Here is a 21598-nt window from a genome sequence, read left to right on the forward strand (position 1 = left end):
CCAGAGCATCCAGCAATACTCCACTGTCAGCAGCACAGCGAGGGGGAGAGGAGAGGAGAGGAAAAGAGCACTGAAGGGTATCAGAAGGGTAGATACCATACCATACCATACCATATTTATATATAAAGCACTTAAACACAACAAAGAATCTGACCAAAGTGCTGTACATTAAAATAAAAAAAAAAGTTAAATTACCAGGAACAAAACAGACATGGACAAAAGAAAAACAGAATAAAATAAAACATGCAGCAATTTGAATTAAACAAGGGGTTGAATAAAACAGAGAATATTTAAGACAACATATTAAAAGAGTTAAGAAAGGACTGCCTAAGAAACCACATAAAACACTGCATAAGAACACCATATAAGAACCACGTCGCACTAGATGTAAAAATCACACACACACTCACTCAAATCTCTCATTACAACAAACTGGATGTTTTATGTGCCTAATTAACTGAGTGCCAGTCACACTCTGGCGTAGGTGTGTGTGTAAGTGTCTTTGTTAAGGATGAACAACTGTCCTCTGAAAGCAATGACATTTTTTTGGTGAAAAATTAGTAAAAGTGGGGATATCACTAACTTACTCTGGTTTTCAATCTATGACCTCTTACTTGTAAGCAGGGTGTGACTGCCAGAGCCCATTCCAGGACATGGCCAGGGCAGAGACTCTCCCAGGGATTTTTGGTATTAATTAAATGACTATTTGCCTTGAAATCCCAAGGCTGTATTCAAGAGCCTGTAGGATTAGAGAAACAGTCCTAATAAAAGTTTTTACAGCTGAGAGAGGTGAAAGATTGTTTGGTAGCACATCTTCCTTTTCCCATTGCAGCCTCCACATCGCCACATAAACCACACCTCACCCTGCTGTGAGCCACACACCATCACTCCCCTCCGTCTCTGTATTCCCCCTCCCTCCTTCTCTCTCATCCTCTGTTAACCACTGACGTCTGAAGCCCTGCAACTGCAGAGGTGCAAGAATCCACCGGAAAAGAGAGAAAAAAAAAAACAATATTCAAATATGATCAAAGTGTAGAAAAATATGTATTTCGCCATTTTCTCTCATCCATTATCAATTATTCCCCTTTTTTGTCTTCCCCACTGTTACAGATCTTCTCTTTTCTTATCTTCTCACCTTACCTTTCCTTCGGCGGAAAATGAAAAAGCCGGCCATTTCAGACGGCGCCTCCCGCCGCATCTGTAATGAGAAATGAGCAGAGCTCTGGACACCCCGGGTCCTGTGCCGCTGCCGCGCTGGCACGTTGAAGGGCAGGTGTGGGTTGATACACAGCGAGACCGTGAAGGATGCCAGCTGCTCCAGGGCTCTCCGCTGGTATTTGGCACCCAGCACGTTGATGTTATCGCAGCTCATTAGAAGCTGGTGAACATTAAATATTTGGATTGGGAAGATAATTAACTCTACCGAAAAGTGACAAAAAATGGAATTATAAAGGATATATGCACATACAAACAAAGTCACTCAACCCACAAGCACCCAATGGCAGATTGCTACTCACAAATGATTTAATCTTTCATTAAACACTACAACCCCAAATTTCCAATGTTTTGAAGAGCCTCAGCCTGAATGTAGATTAGTTAAAAATGTCATTCTTCTTCCTCTAATGTTCAAATGCAGAGGCAGTAGCATTGAGTATTCTTCTGTCCAATCAACTTTGGGTTAAACCCTAAATTGTAACCATTGGATGGATGTTTGTTCGAATTGGGGCACCGCTGACACAGATTGTGAGCAGCAGTGCATGCCTGTTTGTGTGTGTGTGTGTGTGTGTGTGTGTGTGTGTGTGTTGACACAGAGCGACTTGTCTTCACAGTGGACGTCTGATAGATTCTCTGCTACTGTCAGCATCCTAGAACTGGGCCAGATTTGTACTGGCGTGGTTTAATCACACTCACAGGACCATGTTTCAGCGCCAGAGCATATGCCCCATATGCTACAGTCCATACACGTTGTCCCCAACACCATCTGCATGTCACATATAATGTGGTTTTACAGTGAAACTATTGAATCTCTAAATAACATCATTATTCTGAGATCTGAATTCTGCTATTTGTATTGTATCTTATGACTAGCATGTACAGCACTGTCTGTACAACTGTTGTTTTTTGAAAGTGAAGTGATTGTCATTGTGAAACACTGCAGCACATGGCGACACAACTAAATGTGTCCTCTGCTTTAAACCATCACCCTTGGTGAGCAGTGGGCAGCCATGACAGGCGCCCGGGGAGCAGTGTGTGGGGACGGTGCTTTGCTCAGTGGATTACGGGGCCACTTCCATAACCGCTAGGCCACCACTGCCCCACCACACAACAATGATTAATCAATAATTTGGGGCATAATAAAGGCATAGAAATCTTATTTAAAAAACATTATTTCAGTTCAGGTTAAGAGATTCTATTTATGGCTCACAATTTCCTCTAAAATGGCCCTCAGATGCAGAGAATGCAGGGCTCCACCATCCCGACGTGCTGATTAACATGTGAGCGCTGTCCTCACTCAGGGGAGAGCCACGCAAGCCAAGCAATATGTAAACGTCTAAAAGGCGCCGCGGCGAAGCAAAGGGGAAGAATATGCCTCTTAACCCTTTGTTGGCAGTTTGTTGTGTGCTAATTATCTCAGGCTTGCTCTCGCTGCTCCTTCCACCGCGCTGTTCATTTCCCCGGGGGCCTGTCGCTCTCCCGACGCTCCTGAATGCTCCTCGTCACTTCTCTGGCTGCATTCCAAGGGGTCAACTGTGCCGACAAAGCTCCTTTGAACTGAACTGAATTGAGCGGTGTGGGTATTTTACTCTGACAGGTAGCGCAGCTGTGCCAGCAGAAAGGCGTAACCGGCCCTGAAATCGCTCCCTCTTCATTCCTCCATTTCAACTCACCAAGCCTCGCCCCTCCCAAACCATGTTGCTAGTCATTATCTTCAACCTCCACTCATCACGTGTCCTCCCTCGTTTCTCCCCTTTCTCCCTGCATGACTGTTTGAAGCCAAGTTTAGTCTCTAGATTAGTTGGACAGAGGACAAGCTTGGCTGTTTTAAACCCTGAAGCCTCCAGGAGTATATTTAGGACTACAAATGTGCCATGACCATGCTTTTGCTCCTCGCTAAATGCCCGTTTATACAGTGACACATAAAAACGTTATGTTTATTATTACTGTTTGAGTCTTTTTTTTGGCTGTAAGGGATAATGGTTCATTACAACAAATTGTCCACAAAATATCAACATTACCAACTCCAAATCAATTATTTTTCCATTGGGATCAGCCGGTCTGGCTAGCTGCACAATTGACAGGGCAAAATTTTACGATGGATGCCCTTCCTGACGCAAACCTCCTCATTTACCTCATTGGGACTGAAGAAATACACAACAAACATGTGCATCCCCAGTGGCTGGGTTCCCAATTTAACTGTATCATATTAACATTTATTTTAACGGTATCAGATAGTGGACTGTGACATTATGATGATCTTACTTTGATAGGTAATTCAGACAGGGACAAATGATGGGTCTGTACGTAAGGCTCAGCTATGTTCAGCTCTGTGGTGGACAAATCTATATTGGCGGCCGAATGGGAACAGCGTGAAGAACTGATTCTGGGGGTGGTCTCCCACTCTTTTTTATCTACGTGCTGCCCCAAAACGTCACCTATAAAGAGATGCACGCACCCTTTTCATACCTGCACACAGAGTAACCTACATGTAGACTAACGACTACCCTTCAGCTTCATCTTTTGCACACAGACACGTACGCCCACGTGGGCTGCATGTTAGAGAGCAGTTCTCTTGTCAGCACCTCTCTGCTTCTTTCACTTCTGTGAGTGCAGACAGTCTAAAGTTGGTGTCAGAACACCTGACAGACACAGAGCACTGTCTCCTTGCCTTTCGTCTCTCACTCTCTCACTCCATCTCCATCTCCATCTCCTGCTCTACACTCTACTCCAGGCATAATCACAGGCTGCGTTTTTTTATACACAGCGGTCTGACGTCAACCTGACCCCCTTACCCCCTACCCCACCCTGCTGAAGCACTATTTCTATTATCAGGATGATTTCCTTATATATAAACAGTGTCTTACTTTTTTCTCCCAGGGCTGTTGACGTAGCTGATACAGGAGAAGAACCTGGGCACCGACATGTTCCATGCTTTTTATTTTGTCCAGAGTGGTCTGTAGTGGAACACTTAGAGCCGACGTAGCTACAGAGCAGCAGAAAATTACGCAATTTGTTATTTTTTTCCCCCATTCAACTGAAAACCATGTCATTTTGGTTTCTTTTTGTGTCTCTCACCCTATTTTTTCTGTGGTGTGGAGTACTGCTGCTCCTCATACCACACAGGGACAGAGTGTCAAAACACAAATTGGGCTGAAATCCCCTCACTGTCATGCTACTGTCACTAATCACCTCTATAGTTTTACACCACACGTGTGGCAACCTGCCCCCTGTCCTATCTGATTATAATTGGCAGTGCTTCATGTGAAAAGACCCTTCAAACGCGATGTGCTTCCTTTCGGCTCAGACAAGGAATTGATGAGGGGCTGAGCTGGAGTGATGTTACTCCAGGGCTACACATGTCTTTTTATGTGTGTCTTTTAATTGATATGCCAGTGTGTGCACAGGTTTACTTGAGTTCCAACAGGATTGACTGTTGCACAGGGACTTGTCTACCTAATGCAGCCATAGTCCCGGGCCTCCCCTGAGCAGTCAGAACACACATTAAGACTGATGATGGATATTCTCTGTCTATCCACTACAAGTAGCTTGATTAATCATCTGCTTCCAATACCAATAGGGTGGTAGTAGCCTAGTGGGTAACACACTCGCCTATGAACCAGAAGACCCGGGTTCGAATCCCACTTACTACCATTGTGTCCCTGAGCAAGACACTTAACCCTAAATTGCTCCAGGGAGACTGTCCCTGTAATACTGATTGTAAGTCGCTTTGGATAAGGGCATCTGATAAATGCTGTAAAATGTAAATGTAAATGCAATACACAATAGAACTTCACTGCTTACTAACCACTGACAGATTCATTTAGCTTTATATAGAACCATAAATATGAGGTCAAACATGCAGAAGGGCAGGACATGATTACACTTATGATCATATTTCAGTTTTGAGATAAGAAATCATTCAATAAAACAGCAACATTTCAGCAGTTACATTAATTAACAACAAATTGTTAAATATATAGAATTTCAGCACAAAATCCACACCTGTAACTGCAACAAATTACATTTGATAGACCTGTAATAACACTTTCATTGTTCCTCTTTAGATACGGGGTCAAGATATGAAGAGCTTTTAACGTTGCATGGTGGGTCTAAATCAGACTCTCTCCATACCATGTTAACACTTACATGTCTGTAATGGTCATTGTATATTAATTATGGTCCAGTGGGGACTTCATTGCACATGTAAGCTCTCTTTTATTCATCAGTGAAAGGAGGACAGTACTGTTAGAATATCTGTATTCAGATAAGATTTCTTCCTCTGCCACCTTCATTTTATATCTATCCATCCAGAGGCAGTGGTGGCCCCATGGTCGGTTCAATGCAGAGGACACACATTGTTGTGTGCACTGTGTGCTGTTCTTCTCTTTCACCCATCTATCAAAAATAATTACATTTGTTTTGACGTATTACAGAATTAAGAGACACGCCAGCATTAACCTAGTTTATCTTGACCCATAACAAGTCTTTCTTTGCGCTCTCATGTATCATACTCTGCACACACACCTTTCCCCCGATCCCCTGCTCCTGTTTTTTCTCACCCCAAGTGGTTGAGCTCAGTTTGATAGTCTGGAAAATGAACATTAACTGCTAAGCAAAATGGCTTCCTCACTGGCATCATATGCTGCTCTCAGCTGCAGAAAAATGATTGCTACCTCACTGCCATATAAACAATACATTTAGATTTTACCAACAAGTGGGTTATTAGGGGTACCACTTTTTAGCAACTACAGTACAAAATGCATGGGTTCTTTCAGTCAGTAGGCAGGGTAAATTAGTTTTAGTTCAGTCAGGAGACTGATGAGGTTTATCGTTATTATGTATGCATTCATTTATTATTATTACAGCTTTGAAATATCTGCTCTTCCCTTAAAGGTCTTCACTTGACTTTTTTTGGGCTGACGGGTACATGATAATGCAGGATCTGCTCAGATGTGCTAATACACACTCACGAACACATACATTTATAAAATTTTAACAAGTTAAAATAAACTAACACAATTAAAGCAGCATTTGTTTACTCCCTGTCTGACCTATGATGTGGTCTGACCTATGGTCTGACCTATGACATTCTGATTTTATTACTGACATGCTCTTGCCCTCCCAAAGAGCCAGGCAGAATGATTTGGTACTCCCAAGCAACAATCTGAGGACCACTACATAAGTTGGTTGAACACAGTCTTTGGTGTCCTTTTAAAGGATGGTAGAGATGTCCTTTTTGAATGATCCAGATGTGGACAGATCCAGATGTCCTGAAATTAGCTGTCTTGAAAGCGGTGTTGCTGCTTGGTCTCAAACAGCTTTGGAAAACTGAATCTAGCTTTTTTTTTTTTTAAACTGATTTGCACTGTCTTCCTTTTCTTCATTCTGCACCCAGACACAAACAGAAACAATAAAAGAAGAGGGTCAGCCCTGCAAACTGTTCCTGGAAATTCCCACAGTGCCTGAGCACTCGCCTTTTATTTTGGGCCAAACGGTAGAAACACTTGCCTAGGATGAAGAGGCAAGAGAGCCTTATCAAAGTGTACTAGTTGTGGGTTGTGTCGGTGGGTGGCAAAAGGGGATTCTGAGCTGTCTTTGCTTCGCTTACATAGCACATGCTCTCTGGGATGTGGCCTTTAGATACTACCCTGCTGGTTTTGTATGTCTGTCTGTGTGAGATATATTCTGTGCTGCCAGCTGAAGCTCCAAGCCTTTTTTTACACTACAGCCTGCACAGAGCCAGGTTTGAACCCGTGACCCTCTCACTCTCATCTCCAGTTAGCAGTGGCAGGAGAAGCAGGCTGTGCGCGTGTATAGAGAATGATTCACACTGCCGAATCTGAACATGAGTGCAGATGTGTATGTGCCAGCATGTTTGGCTTTTCTTTACCGATATCATTGCTGAGCAGGCCTCATCCGAGAGATCAGAATGGACAGGTAAAGATCTGAACATGTTGATCTCTTGGATGAGGACCTGAATGTGCATCTGAAAGAGGGCAAGTGTATGTTCCAAATGTGTGAAATGGTTTATTGACAGCAAGTTTGGTTTCTCTGATTAGATGTGTGTGTGTTTTAAATCAAACATAAAACCACCTTCCTCCAACAGGGGTTTTCAATTTCTTCAAATTCAAAAGTCTGATCAAGTCTTTTGGACAAACCTCGATTTTTACTAGTATGTACTTGTGTGCTTACATACACATGCTCACTTTTTAGATTATTACTATTAGATATTGTTCTTAGTGTTGGTGTAATTCACATCTTTATGGTTTGAGTTTGCTGTACTTAATTACTCTCGGCACTGGAGATACTTTGGAGGATACAGGAATGAAGAGAGAGTGTTCTTTCTATTCCATCACTTGTCCAGGGATTTTTTGAGTTTACACTCATTCAAATTCAACTGATTTAACGTCTCTGCTCATTCCCCCTGCTCTTGAAAAAGCAGTGGTGCAACAGGGAGATATATTATCACCATGCCCTGACATTACATTTTTAATACCTTCATTTGTTTAAAGGTCCCCTATAATGAAATTTTCACTTTGTGAGATTATTTAACATTATTACAAGTTCCCCTAGCCTGTCTGTGGTCCTGCAGTGAATAGATATGGTGATACGTATAAAGTGAGCTTTGTCCTTTCTGCTTCACCATTCAGAGAGTGGCAGCTCAGACAGTCAGATCTGGAATGTCTCCCCTTATGTTGTAGTAAGGGGAAAGGTTACCTCCCCTTTTTTATGCTTTGTCCACCCACAGAATTTCCCTCCCCTCCCCTCCCCTAAATAAGTAACTCCACCAACCGTCATGGCTTGAAAATGGTGATTGATTGTAAAAATTAGCATAAATGTATTTTTTAGTTCAATCATGGAAGATTCATTAAATTTTTTCTGGAAAAATGCAGACACGACTTCCTGCCCGCACACTTGTATAGGCCTCTCTCCTCCTCATTGGCATTTAAAGCTACACACACCAAAACTGCGCATCCTGGGGAAATTTCATTGTGGGACTGGCAAAAATGATATTTGATAGAATTGAGAAATATTTGAGAATTGCAGTGACAATTGGAACAAACATCATATTAAATGTAGTCTGGATTAGATTTGCTGCATACCTCTGGCAATGGAACGACATTTTGGGACACTTGTGGTTACATGTTACAAGCAACATGCCTGCAGTTACATCTTTGTGGACCCGTATGTGTGAACCCAGATGTGCTTGCTCATGTCACAAGTACACATGGTTTCGAATAAAGATATAATGCGATGTTGAGTTGTACCAGCAGCCCTATACAGCCCAGTGAACTCTTCCCTATATTGATTGGGTGTTCATGGCCCACCAGTGGGCCGCAGCCCATCAGTTGAGAAACTCTACACTGTGCCTGAACCCTGCAATTATATATAGAATCCACCTCTCCCTCCCACTCGCATGCTCTCTTCATCTCGCTCTCCATCCCCACTCCATCACACCTCTCCCTCGCAGTCCAGCGATTTGTTTATGTCTGTTTTTCTGTCAGTTCAGCCTCTGCCGTGCTACCTCCAAAACCCCTTCCCCTTCACCTTTTTACCCATCATCTCCTCCCTCCCCCCCATTGTGTTTATCCCATCCCTTTTCCATTCCCCTCTCTTTCTCACCATCACACGTGTGTTTTGCTGTCAGGGTGTGAATATTGATTCAGAGTTTGGCTGTCAGGGTAATATATGGCACTGATTGGGAGTTGGGGCACACTATCTGACAGTGTGGGCTAGTGCAGGAAGGCCGCCTTACGAGTGAGGAGTGATATGTCTGGAACTTCTGCTATATATGTCCCAGTCTCCATGTGACTTTTTTTGAACTCCATTCCTGTTTCGATCTGAAACAAAACACCTTTGAGTGCAAGTACCACTGAGTCCAGTTGAACCTGCAAGCCAGGCACAGAACATCACATCATTAGCCTGAAAATGAAATTGATAATATCTGTGATGGCAGATGGCAGGAGGCCCAAATTAATCATTGCCGTTTTCTGTGGAAATGGGGTGGTGAATCAGAAAGTCTCGCTGAATCCTGGTGACTGCTGTGTGCCTGTTCCACTCATCACAACAGATTAACACACTAGAGTGCAAAATGTCACCCACAAAATTGAGATTAGTTTGCATGATGCAGGAACGCACACACAGGCACACAATGCATAATATGCATATATTTACCACTCAACTGCGACTCACTGAACTATGAAACAAGACTAGGCTAACACTGCATAAAAAATGCACGGCTCCGTAAATATCCACTCATTTCGCCTGCTTGGGTATTCCTCACAGCATATGGATTATTACCATAATGACACAGTGCTGTTGCGACGGTAAACGTTTCAGCGAACCCGACCACTGGAGGTGTCAGGGGTTTACCCCCGTAGCCTAATCTATTTGGCGTGCGTTAACTCATCAGGCTGCCACTGGTTAGACTGCATTCCACTCCGAATGAGCTGCATGCTGATGAGTGCTTGTCTGTCAAAGCACCTGGCAAATGCAGCTGCTTGACGCGGCTAATGTTCTTTTGCTTGGCGTGTCCTGCACAGAACACATGCACCCGTGTGCCGTCTCTGGAAGGCTTGAGTGCAAAGTTAGCCTTTAGCGGTTGTCAATCACGCACATACACAAACAGAAACCGATAAACGTCAGTGGTATTTGCCATAGGTTCGTATGGTAGAAAAGGTTCCTGGGGACAAGATCTGTGTTTCATGAGATGTGGGAGTAGGGGGTTTGGGAAAGGGGGCAAAAACAGACTGGACCAGTGATTTCAGTCTGCGGTTGCAATGAAATTCCAAGAACTATCAATCTACCATCATCCTCTGACCCAATTCTACCCCATCTCTTGACATGATCCCAAGTGCTTCAGATGTGTAGGAGGCATCTTATTTCATTTTAACGAGTGAATTCATTAAAGATGGCTGTCAGTTGAGTTGAAAGCAGCATGCAACTTTGAACCTTCATTTACTGTTGAGGAATAGGAGGAGAGACAGACAGACGCTGGTGAGTTGCACAGCTCCGATGTGAGAAGCAAATGCGAGCTGGTTATGTCAAATTCTTTGTGCCACATTTCCTAATGCTCTGTGACATAATTTACCAATGTGTTGCAACATTTTTTTTGTGCCTTTAATCAGTGCAGTTGTGTAATATTTCGTGTTTTGGTCCTGTTGCTTATTGCAGTGGATATTTGTTGCTTTATTTAGTTGCCTTAATTGTTCAATTGTAATACTGTTTAGTCTCTTGCTTGAGCTATGGGTGTGTGGAGTTTTAATTCGCTCACTTAATCAAAGCAGTGTGTTCTTGTCTAGACATAGTGTACCTCCGCCTCTATTTTCCACTCAAATATTCTGACACTATGCCATTACTACTTAGATCTTACCAAAGCAATCAAGAATGACAAATGAAAAATAATGCTTGACCTGGCATTTTCACTGGCTGAGAGGATTCCTGGAAAAGATATCTCAGAACTCCCGGAACTCATGATAATTCTGGTTGTGGTAACCGGCAACTTTGGCCTCACACCCTGTGCTCGATCGACCCGTTGAGCAGGCAGTAATATGAACATTACTTTTAGCAGCAACGCTGTGAGCGGCATCAAGAAAAGGAAATTCAAGCAGGCCAGTCACTCATACACACTCGTACAGCACTCACATGCAACACACCCGCACACACAAAGCGTAAACAAATGGTTCCCTTTTTCATCTGACCGCTTGGCTTTGACACTGATTTCTCATTTACCTGCTTCTCTCTCCATTCCCTCTCTGTTGCCACGGCAGCAAAATCTGACAATGAGCAGCAACGAGAGAAAGAGAGGGACAGATAGAAGGAGCAAATGTCATCTGACTCATTTAATTTAGAACCTGTGTGATGAATTTGTGTGTATGTGTGCGTAGGAGTGTGGCAGTCTGCCTCATGCAGACCCAGCGTGACTTTGCTGTGCACCGTAGGTTCATCAACATTTATACAAATGCATGTGTAGAACTCAATTCTGAAGAGCAGCTTTGATCAAGGGAAGGAAACAGGATGGGCGTTTTGGGCTGGGTGCCTTTTAAAGGTTAAAAAACTGTGAGCAGTTTGTACATGCGGTCATGGGTGTAAATACTAATATGAAAATACTGTAACCTGCAGCTTGAAGCCAGCCACCAGCCTGCATATGCTGAGTCTGTTTAGGCGAGAAAGTCTGCCAGATATTCATGTGGGAGAATATTTATTTACAAGCAGAAGGACACTGTGGTTGGTTGAGATTACGAGGAAAGGGACTGCCTGTCAGATAAAATCTGGTTTCCCAATCAAGTCTCTCTTTTTTATTATTTTTAGCACCATGTGCCACTCCAACGCATTATACATAGGGAATTAAAATAGTTTTTAAATTAGATGAAAGGGACAAGATCAGTGATATGCGGTGCTAAAAGGTCAAATTCACACAACATGACTCACATGTACAAATCAGTCATTAAGCATTCCTGCTGTGTGTCAGAGCTGCTGCAGAGAAATAATAAAAGCTACCGTTTTGACCCCTTAATGCTCCAGGGATCAGAATGAAAGACATCATGCTGCCTGTCATTCTGTAACTGCATATTACTAATGATGCAGATACATGGAATACGCACGTGGACCAGATAATGGGTTCTATGAGTGTTAAAGATGTTAAAATAGCTAAAGTAATATCTGCCAGTTTTGCTTTTTTGCTATTTTTTTGCCTACTGAGTCCTGCCTCAGTGTTACAGTTACTGCAGTTACTGCATTTACATATAAATATATTTGCAACATGCCATGATGAATCTGCATGAGTGGCTCAGAATATTTCTGAAATATCATTTTTCACAGATATGTCCATTGCTTTTGCTGTTTTGGTGTCTTCTTCTTTTCATAGGTGTGTACATAAGAAAAATTATTTTTCCTTAAAAGAAAATATTAAAGAAATAATATATACTAATCAGGCTCTATGGTAATGCAGCTAGATGGTAGTGGTTTAAACCTGACCATTTCCTTGTACATCTACCAACCAATTAAGTATTCAGCCTGGCAATAGAATTGAGGCATATCTGCTAATGAATATGAAGGAACTGGCACTGCCTCAAAATATATCTACGTGAGTGTTGCTGTGAGTGTGAATGTGCGCCAAACACTAATATGCAAGCAAGAATGGTGTTTTCTTTGTGGAAATTAAAATACAGAATGTCTGGGTGTAAAAAAAAGTGACAGTTCACAAAGTTCTTTCGAAACCACCTTTAAGGACAACGGGGTAATAACTGATCTATGGAGGGTAAATGTGAGAATTGGGGAGCAGTTTTGTGACAATGGGACAAAAGAGTGGTAGGCAGAGGCAGACAAAACATGGAGAGTGAAAGTAGCAGGAAGGTAGGGAAGGAAAATGAAGCGAGGAAGAGAGAAAGCAGCGAGCTGCTGACTCAATGCTCCTGTGGACCTTGAAGGCTGCTGAGATGCTTTTGAAGTTTATTGAGCACTCACAGCTACATCCCACGGAAATCTGGAAGGTTGCAGTAGGGACACCTCCATCATCTCATCTGGAGTGCTGCTCCATTGTTTAAAGTCAAAAGAAGAGAAGACGATCTGTCCTAAAAACACCCGGCTGGACTAATGACAGCTATTAATCGTGGCAGGGAACAGAATCCCTCTGTGATTTCTTTTTAAGTCTGACATTACTCCTGACTTTCCAGGCTCAAATTCAATTAAAGCAGATGATTCGTGCTGGTATTATAATAGCTGTCATATTCACATGTTACTCTCCAGCCGTCCACCCCTCTGTATGCTTGAAGGTCTGCACGTCTCTCTACGCAGGCTGCGTTTCACTGCCGATGTCATATCAACTACGTCTTCTGGGTTTCTGGAAACTAATGCAGGTGAACATGAAAAAGCTGCCTGCTACTTATCAGCTGCTGGGAGGTGAGGAAACCAAAACTACCCAGCAGCCTTTGCATTCATTTCCAATATTACAGAAGACAGTGCAGTGTGAAATCTCTGACATATTTGCACCGTGCGTAGCACTGTTAATGCCCTCTATACCACCCTCTCTCTGGTTCCTTATATCTTTCTTACCTCCCTCCTCTCCTTCTCTCTTTCCCCTTCTACTACGCCGAGGAGCCCGAGGGCGTAGACATTGAGCCAACGTCTTCTCTCTTTTGCCGTTTGTTTGTCCTCATTCTTGCAACCTCCCCCTTCCACCATATTCTTTCTCCGCCGCTCTCCCCATCAGCCCCTCTCTCTTCCCTGTCTCCCTCTCCCTCTACACTGTTGATTATTCTAAGATCACAGATTTCATGGTTTTCTTTTTCATAATAGAGGCTCAGTAGATGGGGTGAGGGAACTGCCAAGTCTCCAGAATGGGCTGACAGTACGAGCCGCACACGCACACACTCAGTATTTATTTATCTGGCTGTCGTGAATTTATATGCCTTGGTGGTGGCAGTGCCCGGAGAGGCATGTCACAGCAGCGTGTGATGGGCACTTCTGTCCCTCCAGCCCACTAGGACCGGCCCTCACAGCTGTGCAGCTGGAGCGAGGGGCTGATGGGGGCATCTGATCTCCACACCAGACTCATGCCATCTATTATCTGCATCTCATCTTTCCCCCTGTGAGCCCTCCACTCATATTCAAATGAGAAGAAGATAACCCAGTTTTAATTGAAGTGTGTAGCCATTTTCAACACAAATATAGAAAAAATACTTTTATTGATAATGTGACTGAAATATATCAAAACCACAGCAATTAGCACAGTTGCACAATCAAGAACGTAAAATTCTCAAATGATACCTTTTCATTAACGTAACTATTGAAAAAGAGGTGAACCATTCCTTTAAATGCACTTTAACTCTCACCTCCTGCATGCCTGTGTAAACGGTAGAGGAAGATGGAGCAACGGATGTGCATTAATAAGGCCTTGGCTGGACTGTCAATATCTCTCAATAACAGTGAAATAGGGCCAGGTCCAGCCCACCATTGATCTCATTGTGAGCTTCACGTCAGAGCGCCTTATTGGCTATCAGAGGTAATCTGCATTTCAGTAATGGCCAATAAGCAGGAGCTGGACGGCAGCGCTGGCCCTTTCTGACAGGTTACCCCATTGTTTTGATTAAGTGCACTAGGGGGGGGTCTACCAATTCAATTCCCTGATCAATACACAATCACGCAGACTGGAGAGATGGGGTTGAGATGAACTGTTTGCTCCATCTGCACTTCATGTCTTCACTTTAATTCTCCTCATTTGCTTTTTGTCAGTAACATCTGTATTTTAGACTCTCTCTTCACCACACTTTTTTGAGGGAATATCTGCATAATGTCTTGCATAACGACTTACGCTGAGCAATACAGATCTCTTCTGTCAGGAGAGAACCGCTAAAGGACAAGTATACAACACGAACACTGGCACACACACACGCAATCTCTCACATGAGAGACACGTTAAAGGACAAGTGTGTAACAAAGAATGCTAGAGCCCTCAGTGACTATGTGTGTGTCAGATCTCACAACCTACACACACAATCATTCACGCGTACTTACTTTCCCACGCACTGCTGACACACACAAGACAGGGAAAAGAAGGTGGCCAAAAAAAATATCTTTTTTTCCTCTGGATCATATGAATGTTGATAAATTGCTTTTTTATCCTGACAGAAAGGTTAAAGGTGAACTGCGTCCATCCAGCTTTGCTTCCGATTGGGTAATGAGCTCTCCACCCACTCAGTCCCTCCCCCTCCATGTTCACCTTCTGTCTTGATTAGGGCCAGGGGTCAGCTAGGGGTCACAACCTCCCACGCTCGACCCTCGAAGTGAGCACTGACTGATAGAGATGTGTTGGCCTCTGTTCCTACCAGGCCCTTCAGCAGCCTGTCAGTCAAGGCAGAAGCCTTCAGGTCAGCCTATTTCTAAAGGAATCAGCTGTCTGTCTGTTGAATTTAGATAAAGAGACGCCGACTTGAAGTGGTTGTGTGTGAGTGTGTATGTATGGACTTTTTGTCTGCATTTATCCTTTTTTGTATATACACCAACATGAGCAACTCCAGAATTAATCCGAAACACACTATGTTGTATGATACACTCTGTCATAGGATCACCCACATAATATTTCTCTTCAGGCAGCAGCAGAGTGGATGCATGTCAGTGTTTGAGGTCACATGAAGAGGTATTTAAAAAAAATTGTCCCCCACAGCTGGTGGTGGTACAGGCAACCAGAAGACCTTTCTCCATGAGGAGCAGTAGAAGATGCCGGCTCTGCCAGCGCTGGTGCTGTCGATTTACATCTCCTCCCTGCTACTGACCATGGCGCCATCATCCAACAGCCAGCCCTCCATGCTGTCCTCTGTCCGAATGGGTGAGTGACCCTGACACAATTCTCTTTTTGTAACTCCATCTGACAAAATTGACTGAAGTGCAATATCTCAAATTCTCGACCTTCTGCCTCTGTTCACCATCATATTGCACCATTACTTAATGTCTTTATCTCCATCGTTCCTCCATTGCTTCTCTCGTACCAACGCCACGTCTGACAACGCCACCTTCCTTGTGGCACAGCGGCGATACTGGACGACCAGTCGGTGTGTGGGCGTGGTGAGCGGCTGGCCCTGGCTTTGGCCAGAGAGAACATCAACAGCGTGATGGAGGGGCCAGCCCGTGCACGGGTGGAGGTGGACATCTTTGAGCTGCAGAAGGACTCCCAATACGAGACTACTGACACTAGTGAGTTATCACATGCACACTGCCACAACGGAGCAAAACACACCATTATAGCTCACCATGCTCACCATCATAATAATAAAAGGAAATCAAGAATTTGCATATTTTAAACATTCTTCAAAAAGTGTTTTCTTCCTTTAGAGTGCAGCCATTCGGATTGTCTAACCCTAACCCTAACCCTAAGCAAAAAAAAAAAGAAACAACATTTTAATCAATTTTGTTTCGAATTAATCCTTTAACCATGTCTTGACTCACAATGAATGTATACATGAAAAATGCATACAGGCACACGTACAAGCAAACACACACACACACACATAGATACACACTCAAAAACCAAAGCGCTTGCGCTCGGCTGCTGTGCTGGTGTCTGGAGGTCAGTGTGCCCTTGCCTCGTTCTGCTGTAGCGTGAGCGTGGCCAGCGGCAACCGTCTCTGCTCCAGCAGCCTGTGTTGCGTGCTGGAGCGTCGATAACGCGCGGCTGCTGAAGTGAAGTAGCGCTGCCGCTTGTAGTGCCATTGATCCCCCTCAAACCCTGTACTGATCAATTTGCTAAGTATGTGATAGTGAAGCAGAGAGAATGAGATTGAGAGAGAGAGAGAGTGGAGCAGAGACACAGAAATGACTTTCTTAGTAGAAGCCATGTAGGTTTACCTTCAAATGTTGGAAAAAACATTATTTTTACTCGTCTCGTTTTAGTGTGCCAGATTCTGCCCAAGGGAGTGGTCTCTGTGATCGGACCAGCCACCAGCCCTGCCTCAGGGTCAACAGTCAGTCACATTTGTGGAGAGAAGGAGGTAAAGAGCTTATTTTTGCATTTGAATTCTGGCTCATGTCTGGATCAAAGCCTGAGACACGGACAAGAACATTACGTCTCACGGTGTATTAGATTAGTTCTCCTACCCCCTCTTCCAGAAATCGACTCCTTTTCCTCCTCTCTGCATTTTTCTCTATTTCTCTCTTCCTTACCTAATTTGTCTTCATTTCTCCCTCCCTTCGCCATCACTCACTCTCACATATCTGGCCCTGCTGCACATCCTCATCTCCACCCAATTTTATCAGGGAGCAGTATATCCCACCCTCCTTAATCTTTGCCTGCTGCCTCTCTTTTTTTCTTTAACTTCTTTCTACTTTTACTCCTATTATTTTCCTTCCTTTTCTTTGCTTTCCCATATTCAAGTTCTATTGTTTGCCTTTATGTGTATTAATTATTCCCCAGTTTATGACCCTTGTCCTTTTCCCATTTGCTCTATTTTTGTTCTGTGCTTCTCTGACCATGGATCTCTGATAATGATTTATTTAATTTTCTCTTCAGACGTTTTTTTTTACTGTGAATGTAGTAAGAGTCTTCCATCCTGAGCAGACCTGAGGCATTAAAGCCTAATTAAGACACAAAAAAGCTTGTTTGATACCTTATCCTGAGGGAAGGTGGGTGATACTAAAAAAATGTCTAACTGTCAGGACAGCCAGACCAGTGTATTCTGTTCACTTACCAAATGTTCAAGATGTGATACATTTTGACTACAGTCTGTTGACACTAATCAATTTACATCCTTTTATATACAAACTGGCAGCATCTAAAACTGAATAACTCATTATTACTGTTGATTTGTGTAAGGATTAACTTCTCTCTCTCTCTCTCTCTCTCTCTCTCCCTCACACTTTCTCAGATCCCCCATGTGAAGATTGGTCCAGAGGAGACCCCAAGGCTACCCTACTTGCGTTTTGCCTCAGTTAGCCTGTACCCTAGCAACGAGGACCTCAGTCTTGCCGTGGCTGCTATCCTCCGTTCCTTCAGCTATCCATCAGCTAGTCTGGTGTGCGCTAAGGCTGAGTGTGAGTTTGGCAAAAGGCCTTCAGTCAATAAAGCTGTCATTTATTAACAAAACTGGCCTATTAGATTTAACCACATCCAATTTAACAACAGAACCTCCTAATAATACAATGAATATTCATTTTATTCAGTTTATGGCCATTTACAACAAAAGTAAAGTACAAGACAAGCTGCTATAAACTAGAAGTTCAGGTTTGGCTTATGCCCAGTTATAGTTGTAAATTTGCGCATAAATCTGATCAAGGTTATTTTCTCCTGTGTGTTTGACCTAGTTGGCTTCAATATGGTTGCCATGACGGCAAATAGGTGCAACCTGCCACTCATTGTGCTCATTTAAAGTGGTAGCAGGAGGTTCTGGGAAAGGCAGAATCTTGTTGTGATACTTGTTTTATCAGGGATTGAGGCAGAGGAAGCACTCTGATGTGTTTGACTCCTCAAGCTTTCCTGTAGGATAGCTGGATACTGTTGGGAATACACAGCAAATATAGTAGTATTTTTAAATATTCATAGAAAGAGCAAAAGCATGTCTGTGTGTTTACAAGGAAACTGATACTACTACAGGGAGAATTACAGTTTAATGTGTATTTGTGACTGAATATATTATTGTTATTTTGCTACGATTATAATCAGCTGTCTAGCTATCTTTGTAGCTGTACATTATAAGGGGAAATCTGTTCTGAGCTTGTTTCTGTGGCAGCAGGTAATAACATGGCGGGTTGAGAAGTGAGAGGCAAAAATGCTTGACATTATGAGCAAACGGTGAAGTTTAATAAATAAAAAGCATAAATGGGGAAAACAGACAGTAAACAACTCAAAATATACACAGCACATACACAGGAAACAACATTAATGCAGGACAACGTCTTGTGCATTTTCTTGGGTTCTTGTTTAAAATGGGTGCCATCTGCGTGATCACAGGTTGTATTCAGCTCACAGGCACTCCTGACTCATTGTGTGGTTTTCTAAATTTAATTTACATCATTTATCAGACACCCTTATCCAGAATGCATTACAATCAGTTGTTACAGGGACAGTCCCCCTGGAGACACTCAGAGTTAAGTCTCTTGCTCAGGGACACATTGGTAGTAAGTGGGGTTTGAACCTGGGTCTTCTGGTTCATAAATAAGTGTGTTACGCACAAGGCGACAACCACCCTGAGCTGAATATCGAAGCTGCCAAAAACTGCAATATGAAGGGATTTAAAGACCACAGTATCTGAGAAGATCATTAGAATGATTCATTAGAAAAAGTGAAAAAATGTTATGAAATTATAATGAAACATTTTCACCAGTGACATTACACAGGATTCCACCCTAACTAAATCAGATGAAATACACCATCAACAAACTCAAATAAATAAAAATAAAAATATTTTTTAATAATCTGCGCTTTGAGAACATTTGTAAAATATATAAAGACATAAAAAAATCCTATTAGCATGCAGGCAACATTATGCAAAGTGAGTATATGCTCAGGACAGGATAACGTGTTTAAGTTGTAATTGCTGAAAAAAAGAATAATTAATGGAATACAAGTTGTCCTTCGGTCATAATTCCACTAAAAGGATTAATTGAATTAAACTAAAACTATTGTTACTGACTAAATGTAATTTACCTTTTTATCACCCAGTATTCAAAACAAAATTCAGCTTCACCTAATGGTAATTAGGTAAACTATGATGTAGTTATAAAAAAAAAGCAGGGTCTGTAGAGACTCTTCTCCTTTAGTGGCATGCGAGACTAAGCAAACAATTGTATTTATTTGCCTGTATGTGTGTGAGAAAAGAAAACAGCATGGGGCTATGAGGCAATCTTGGGTACGAGCAAGATTCGGATATTGATTTGTTTTTTTGCCCACTTGTCCCTCAAACTAATTAAAGTTTTTGGCCAGGTTCAATGTATACCACACTGCTTACAGGCTCCATGCCCATTCTGTTCTCAATCTCTTCTGCTGTCGCTCCCATGAGGCCTGATCCCCTTATTTACATTTCAGACCCTAAGCAGTAATGCAGTGCACCCCACACTACACGATTCAATACAAATACCTCTGCCCTGCCTCAGGCCTGCTGCGATTGGAGGAGCTGGTGAGGCGCTTCCTCATTTCCCGGGACACACTGTCTATCAGGATGCTGGATGACAACCTGGACCCCACCCCCCTGCTGAAGGAGATCCGTGATGACAAGGTGGCCACAATCATCATCGATGCCAATGCCTCCATCTCCTACCTCATCCTCAAAAAGGTCAGAAGTGTGTCGCCAGAGCTGTGTATTGTGAGTGGTATGAATATTGACTTGAGAGAGATTGTGTGGTTACTGAAACATGTGCAAAGCAAATATTTTGCGAGCAAAAATTCTTAAACTTCATAAATCAGGAAAATAATTAAAGATATACAAAATCGTCAGTTAGACCAGAAAGATCTTGTGAAATAAGGGTTTCTCTGTCTCTGTGTGGACAGTTCAGCAGGTGCATTTAAGAGATACAGAAGTAGGTTGCCTGGTGGTGTGTCCACATAAAAATAGCACTTTTGCCACAATGTGAGATACTAAATATCCCACTCATAACATGCCTACAGAAACCCAAATAATCTGGACTGATGGCACCCAGCAATAATTCAGGGAAGGAACAACTTTTTGTGTTTTTACAGATGTTCATGCCCCTAATGTTGACCTTTCATATGTTATTTTATGAATTGAAATGTTGCTGCACAGGTTTAGTTGTCTTGCTCAGGGACCGAATGATAGTAAGTGGAATACTTGTCATAAACAAGAGTAAACCACTAGGATACTTCCACCCAAACATTTAAACCAATTAAAATTCACTGGATTTTCTTGAGAGCTTTAAGTGTCAGATTGTTTCTTGAGCATCATCCATGTAGGAAAGAGAGTGATTGCCTTGTGAAAACCAATAGGAGCAAAGTGTTTAAGACAGTGTTAACATAGTCCATGGGAGGCAGCAGCACAGGCTTTTTATAGCTCCCTCATCTCATCTGCATTGGCCACTTAATTAACAAAGTATTAGTCAGCACTTCTCTGAGGACAGCTCAGAAGACTTCATATACGGTGAGAGAATACTTTAACAGCCTAGTTTTTATTGATCAAGTCTAGTAGTTATTGGGGCATTAAGATTATTAGTAAATCAAAAAGCCAGGTAGACTTCAACTGTGAGAGACAGAATGTAAAAACAATTACTCTCCTCTTTTTAAGTTGGATAACTAACTTGCACAATCAGAGGCTGCCAGATACTTTTTTGCCACACTGTATCAGGTGGTAGAAGCGATAAATATTCAAACTCTCTTGTCTAACTTGCACACAACAAAATGTGTCCTCTACATTTAACCCATAAATAAGAAATGCTTTGGGCAACTGTATGCTGCTACAACAATTTTTAGGGTTCCAACTGCATTTGAGTTCCAAAATGACTGAGAAGTGAGTGGAGTTCACATATCAAAGCTTATGACTCATGTCTCAGCTTGGATTTCTTATGTACTGATTTGTGACAAAACAATATTCAGTCACAAGCTTTGAAGTCAAGGTGAGTGGCAGATCTGCGGTCCTGGAATTTGTGAATGTAAGTTTTCATCTGTCATATACAATTTATTATACAACATCTGAAAGGACACAAAACATGTTTGTAAACCAGCTATAGGATCAAAAGAGCAAGCGGCGAGTTTCAAATGTTTCAAAGTGTGTTACAGTGAAAAAAAAGGAAACATCTCTTTCTCATCGAACATCTTACAGATTGAGATTTGGACCATTTATTAGGCATAAAAGCTGTAGTAAGCATTGAAGGGTAAGAGAGCATTCCCTTTTACATTGATTAAGCAGTCCTTATAATAAAGGCTGATTATTATACACTCATG

General features: G+C 42.5%; 1 protein-coding gene across 4 annotated transcripts in view; it reads left to right on the forward strand.

Annotated features, from left to right (window-relative positions):
• grik5 (glutamate receptor, ionotropic, kainate 5) overlaps nt 1-21598 on the forward strand; it is a 53155-nt gene that overhangs the window by 14221 nt on the left and 17336 nt on the right. For 3 of the 4 annotated variants that reach the window (XM_028979048.1, XM_028979050.1, XM_028979051.1), the window contains exons 4-8: nt 15383-15544; nt 15745-15909; nt 16606-16703; nt 17577-17742; nt 19801-19979. In XM_028979048.1, the coding sequence (XP_028834881.1) occupies nt 15436-15544; nt 15745-15909; nt 16606-16703; nt 17577-17742; nt 19801-19979 (717 nt within the window). In that variant the 5' untranslated portion in view covers nt 15383-15435. Of the gene's footprint in view, nt 1-14954; nt 15087-15382; nt 15545-15744; nt 15910-16605; nt 16704-17576; nt 17743-19800; nt 19980-21598 lie in introns of all 4 variants that reach the window. The other variant, XM_028979049.1, reaches the window with a different exon arrangement.

Source organism: Denticeps clupeoides, chromosome 5 (assembly GCF_900700375.1).
Source record: "Denticeps clupeoides chromosome 5, fDenClu1.1, whole genome shotgun sequence".
Taxonomy (NCBI): domain Eukaryota; kingdom Metazoa; phylum Chordata; class Actinopteri; order Clupeiformes; family Denticipitidae; genus Denticeps; species Denticeps clupeoides.